General features: G+C 37.7%; 1 protein-coding gene across 1 annotated transcript; it reads left to right on the top strand.

Moving 5' to 3' along the window:
* The first annotated feature begins 5532 nt into the window (after window positions 1–5532).
* Window positions 5533–5928, top strand: LOC138882870 (uncharacterized mitochondrial protein AtMg00860-like). Its single transcript, XM_070163507.1, has one exon. It carries the CDS (start codon window positions 5533–5535, stop codon window positions 5926–5928), a length of 396 nt encoding a protein of 131 aa, XP_070019608.1.
* The last annotated feature ends 717 nt before the right edge of the window (window positions 5929–6645 follow it).

Genomic DNA, 6645 nt, shown 5'->3' with positions numbered 1-6645 from the left:
CTTTGCTTTATTTATTTTGAAATCAGGAGCCCGCTTGAAGAGCAAGGAATGCATTTCAAGTCGGCAGTCAGGAGCCCGCCTGGAGAACAAGGGAATACATTTCCAGTCAGAAGTCAGGAGCCCGCCTGGAGAGCAGGGAATACATTTCAAGTTGAAGTCAGGAGCCCGCCTGGAGAGCAGGGAATACATACAAGCACAACAGTCAGGAGTCCGCCTGGAGAACAAGGGCATCTAAGTTTTAGCTTTCAAATTCTTTGCTTTGTTTATTTTGAAATCAGGAGCCCATCTGGAGAGCAGGGAATACATTTCAAGTTCAGCAATCAGGAGCCCGCCTGGAGAGTAGGGAATACATTTCAAGTTCAGCAATCAGGAGCCCGCCTGGAGAGTAGAGAATACATTTCAAGTCAGCAGTCAGGAGCCCGCCTGGAGAGTAGGGAATACATTTTAAGTCAGCAGTCAGGAGCCCGCCTGGATAGCATGAGAATACATATCAAGTTCAGCAGTCAGGCCCCACCTGAAGAAGGGAAAAATATCTCAGTTTACAATTCAAGGTGGCAACAAATGGATGTCTCCGGGAGAATGGAGGACAACAAGGCAACAAGAAACACAAGAGCAAGTTTGAAGATATAGATAAGACTTTTGTAATCCATAGACCATAGTCTAGTCTAGCTTCTTATTTTATTTTGACATGGTGTAATAAGGGGGTTCAGTAAGCAGTAGCAGCAGAAGCAACAACAACACTGGAAATCCAGCTTCATGGTAGTCCCAGCTACCAAACATTCTTGAACTACACTGACCTGATTCCTTTTTAGCCAAGGATATGTAGGCAACCTCGGAAGCAAGGTGCATTCAAATCTTTCAAGATGCTTCCCACGGAGTATTCAGACGGGCAAAAATCGCTCGTATCCGCTCACTTTATATTTGTACGAAAACTCTCCGTGTTTTCACGCAAAGAGGGGCAGCTGTGAGCACGTGATTTTTTCCCTATATGAATTACTCCCATAAATTCAAAAGAAAATAATGTCTTTTAGTGTTTGCAATTTTGGGGATTTTTGTGGCATTTTTTGGTAATTGTTTGCATTTGTCTGTGTATTTTTATTTTATTTAATTAATGAAAATTACAAAAAATATGTTGCATTTGCATTTAGGATTTAATTTTACATTTTTAGGATTAATTGACAAATTATTTTATAAAAATAGGAAAAATCACAAAAATAGTTTATTTTGCACTTTTAATTTTAATTTTGAATTTTAGTAGTTTTTTCCTTTAATTTAGTTTCTAATTATTTGTAGTAACAATTATTAGGGCTAATTAATTTAATATGGTAGGATAATTTGGTTTAGAATTAATTTAGGGTTTTTAGTTTAATTTTGAAAAAAAAGAAGAAAAGAAAAACAACAAAAAAGAATTAATTTTGAAAAAAAGAAAAGATATTGAAAAGAGAAAGAGAAGTCAGATTTGGACGTTTGGGCCAAGCCTGTAACAGCCCAAACACTTTTCCCCATCCAGTCCCAAGACCAAATCGGCCCCGACCCGGTCCATCCCCTAACTGAGCCCAAAATGACACCGTTCCTCCGCCACTTAATATGGGCTGTTGATCTTATACGATCGAACAATCCGGAAATGGCTCTTTCTAACTATAAAAGTGTCAGAATGAGTACCCCCCAAACCCGTCTCTCTCGTTCACCCACTTCAGAGATCCCAAATCCCCAACCCTAGCGCCGCCTTAATTCTCTCCACCATCTCTGCTGGCGGCGGGTCTCTAATCTTACCCAAATTTACACCCTAAAACCCCATAACCCCCTCATCCCAAATACCCAACCCACTACCCTTGAAGCCTAACAGAATTCTTCGAATCTTGAATTGTAATTTGAGCCCTAATTTCGAAAGTTCCGGGTTCCAGTTTTGTTTAAAGATTTAGGTCGATTGTGATGTTATTCGTGTGTTATTTTCAAAAAAAAAAAAACACACGATTAATGTCATAGTCAACCAAAAATCCATGTAAGTTGAAGGTTTGGATTCATTCCTTTGAGTCGTAGTAAGTATTCTCCTTCTTCCTTTCTTTCTTTTGTTTTTTTTATCTAGCTTTTGTTCTCCCCTGCATCTATTTCTTTTCCTGTTTTTTCTTCTTCATTTTTGTAGTGTAATTTAGTCTCCCAGAAAGCTGTGTACTCATTTTTTATGAAAAATAGTCTTGCATCTTTAGCATATTGGTTATTAACTTAGTAGGTTAATGAATGTTATAGCTTAGATATTTGCCCTGTTTGCATTTTCTTGGTAGTTCAGACTTTAGCTAGGTCAATTTTAGTTTGGAGTTTTGGGACCTTTGCCCCATGTAGAAGAAAATGCCAAGCCCAATTGTGCAAATGGACCCGTACCCGTTAGGTCCAATTTAAATTTTAGGGCATTGGGAGGGTAATATAGGAAGTCTAGGTAGGGAATCTTTTTGCAACTGATTTCGTAAGTTTCTAGTGAGGATTTTTGTGAAATTTCTTGGTTTTTAGCTATTTAACTTGGGTGGCAAGTCATAACTCTAGGGACCCTAAAGCTAAAACAAGAACTAAAAGGGGGGTAAATGGTAAAAAATGAAATCTGAAGGCTGCCCTATGGCCAGGCCTATAAAGGGTAGCATTCTTGCCTTTCAAGGCAAGGATGGGAGAACTAAAAACCAAAAATACAAACGGCTGAAGCTTTTCACTATTTCATCGGCCTTCTTCAGCGATTTTTTTTGAATTTTTGAAACAACTTTTGACTCATTTGAGGATGGAAATGGATTAGAGTTAGTTTTTGAAAGGATCTGGTTCATGCTTTGTGGTTGGGTTTACAGTTCTATTGAATTCCTGAAGCTGATTTCATTATATTGACTGTTGGAATCTGGGTTTAGCTGGTTCTGTTGTGTTCCTGCTTATTCGAGCTCACTGCTGCTACTTATTGCTCCTCACCTCTTTTCTTTGATAATTCTAGGTACATGTTTCTGAAATGTGCCTACTGTGATATTCAAGTTGAAAAAAAATGAAATAAAAAGGAAAGTTTGAATTCATGCGCATAGCATAACTCCAGTTGTTTTTTTTGGTTTTTATCAGTTATCTTATGTTTCTGCTAGTTGAGTCTCCTCAAGTGTGTTCAAGTATGTTAACAGATGTTTTGCGTATTTATTTTAGGATTTAGTTGGTTTTAATTGGGATGTAACTGACTGAAAACATGCTGGACTTCATTGAGCAGATGTGTGAGAGTTGTTTTCATGCAAGTGTGGTTCTATAGAAATATCATGACATGTTTGTTTTGTTTATGGCAATGTTAGACTTCATATGATAACCAATTAATGAGTATTCTAATTCATGATTTGTTTGTTTCCTTTTTTTTTTACAAGTTCTGCACCCTTAATGGCATTCAAATACTCTTAATATATTAATTATTGGCTGGTGGTATGTTTTTTTTATCTAGTTGTTTTGAATAAAAGGTTGATTGCTTTAATATGGGCCTAATGTTGGCTTTAACATCCCCAGCTTTGCCCTTCACGGGGTTTGGGCTTATTTCGCGAGCCCTGCATTTCATTTGTTTAGTTGCTGGGCACTTATGGTCGCAGGAAGGACCAAAGATGCTTGAATCTTAACCATGGAGGGTTTAGTCGAATAGCTCATGCCTAATTGACCAAGTTCAAGATCCTTGTTATTAATTCAATTTCGTGTTTGTAAAATAAGCTTAGCAAATTAGTTTCTGTTTGGTTCTGCATGAATTTGGTTCTGATAATTGGGCCTGAGAGCTGGCCCACTGATGGCATCTCAGAGAAATTTAAATGGGCTCATCCCTCTCTGTTTATTTTTATGCAAAATTTCTTGTTTAGCTAACATGAACGTCAGAATTAAAGAGGGTTGGACGTTGGAATTAAGTCAACTTCGGGCATGTCCTTTTAATATAAATAGCCCACGGCCCATTTGGTTTCAAAGACGAGGAATTCTGGAACAATTAGTGAGGTGTGCCATGCTTAGCAAATATAGTTATGGCCCTCAACAATGTAATTAGGGACTCCCTTTAAAATTAGAATTGAGGTGTGCCGCGCCAAACAAAAGTTGACAAATTGCGTGGCCCTTTTTAACTATGTCTTTAAAATATTTAGAACACGAGGCGCGCCATTTAGCCAATTTTCATGGCCCTCGCAAAGTTAACAACGCGTTAGTTGCCTTTAAGCGCGTTATTTAATAATTTTACCTTCTTAAACTCGGGTGTGCATTTCATGTGACCCAAATCCAAATCCTAAAATGCTAAATAAAATGTGTTCCGGATTGCGGGTGCATTTCATGTGGCGCGATCCAAAGACATGTTTTAAACGACGTTCAATCTTCTTTAAAATTGAATAAAAGCGGTTAAAAGCTAAAATTTGCACATAGGTTCAAATGTATTAATATTTGATAATTAAGCCGAATATAATAGTTGAGCGACCGTGCTAGAACCACAGAACTCGGGAATGCTTAACACCTTCTCCCGGGTTAAAAGAATTCCTTACTCGGATTTCTGGTTCGCGGACTGTATTACAGAGTCATATTTTCCTCGATTCCGGATTCAACCGGTGACTTGGGACACCCTAAATCTCCCGAGTGGCGACTCCGAATCTTTTAAATAAATCCCATTTCGATTGTCCTTTAATTGGAAAAACTCCTTTACACCCTGTAAGTGAAAAAAGGAGGTGTGACAGCTACCACCTCACCTCAGGTATGCTTTCTTGGGATCTAACTCAACTTTACCTGTTATTATCTCATCGGGTTTGTTAGATGTGCAGAAAGAATAGCTTTTGCAGGTATTGAGTGAGTGCAAAACTGCAATTGGTTGGACCATTACAGACATTAAGGGTATCGGCCCGGCCTTGTGTATGCTTAAGATTCTACAGGAAGATGGTCACAAACCTTCTAGAGAACATCAAAAAAGGTTGAACCCCAACATGAAGGAAGTTGTGAAAAAGGAGGTGAAGTGGTTAGATGCGGGGATCATTTTTCCCATCTCCGACAGCAACTGGATCAGCCCAGTCCAATGTGTACCTAATAAAGGTGGGATAACTGTAGTGCAAAATGAGAACAGTGAGTTGATATCAATAAGAACAGTCATAGGATGGAGAATTTGTATGGATTACAGAATATTGAACAAGGCCACCCGAAAAGACCACTTTCCCTTGCCGTTCATTGATCAAATGCTAGATATATTGGTTGGGAAGTCCCACTTTTGATTTCTGGATGGATACTCGGGGTATAATCAAATCTCCATTATAATAGAAGATAGAGAGAAAACATCATTCACTTGTCCATATGGCGTCTACGCCTTTCGGAGGATGTCGTTCGGTCTATACAATGCACCCGCCACATTTCAAAGGTGCATGATGGCCATCTTCACTGATATGGTTAAGGACATCATGGAGGTCTTTATGGATGATTTCTCAGTGGTGGGATACTCATTCAATGATTGCCTAAGGAATTTGAAAAGAGTGTTGAAAAAGATGTATCGAGACTAATCTGGTACTCAATTGGGGAAAATGTCATTTCATGGTACAAGAAGGTATAGTCTTGGGGCACCTAGTGTCGAGTAAAGGCATTGAGGTAGATCATGCAAAGGTTAATGTGATTGAAAAGCTTCTACCACCTACTTCCATCAAAGCAATAAGAAGTTTCTTCGGCCACGCTGGCTTTTATAGACGGTTTATAAAAGACTTTTCCAAAATTGCTAATACCTTGTGTAGGTTGCTTGAAAAAGATCACCTTTTTGTGTTTTTTGATGACTGCATGGTAGCATTTGAGGAATTGAAGAAGAGGCTAGTAACAACACCTATCATAGTTTCACCTGACTGGGAGAAACCATTTGAGCTGATGTGCGACGTAATTGACTATGCTGTGGGAGCAATGCTTGGGCATCACAAAGACAAAGTCATGCATCCAATATAATACGCAAGTAGAACTTTGAGTGGTGCCCTACTAAATTACACAGTGACCGACAAGGAGATGCTAGCAGTGGTATTCGCATTTGACAAATTCAGGTCATACCTGATAGGCTCCAAGGTAATTGTTTATACTGACCATGCTACTCTCAGGTAGGGGCGTACATAAAAATCCGAAAAACCGAACCAAACCAAAAACCAAATCAAACCGACCAAAAAACCCGATACTTCTTAGGTTTGGTTTGGTTTTGGTTTTGAATTTTAAAAACCGATCAAATTTGGTTTGGTTTTGGTTTTACTAAAATAATAACCGAAAAAACCAAACCAAACCGACTATAAAAGTAGCTATTTAAATTTATTATTACACCTATATATATGTATATTTTTATATAAAGTTTCTAAAATTTTATGGCACATATTAGTCATTTATATTTTTAGTCTAGTTCTTTTCTATTTAATAATCTAATTCTTTGCCTTTACATTCTAGTTTAATTGGTAGTTTTCTTTTTCTAAGTACAAAAATTTATATCATGTTAAAAATAATCGATTTTTAATTGAGTAGTTAAATTATTCATCACTATTTGATTCAAGTATCATCAATATATCTTGGTAAATGATAGATTTTTCAAAGAGCAATTGATTTGATAGTGTTATGTTGAAAATATAGTCGCCGGAATATGCGTTTGGTAGTGTATGTCTCATACTTAAGAAAAAACCCGATAAA

Source organism: Nicotiana sylvestris, chromosome 12, assembly GCF_000393655.2.
Source record: "Nicotiana sylvestris chromosome 12, ASM39365v2, whole genome shotgun sequence".
Taxonomy (NCBI): Eukaryota; Viridiplantae; Streptophyta; class Magnoliopsida; order Solanales; family Solanaceae; genus Nicotiana; species Nicotiana sylvestris.
This window is presented reverse-complemented; position numbering and strand designations above follow the sequence as displayed.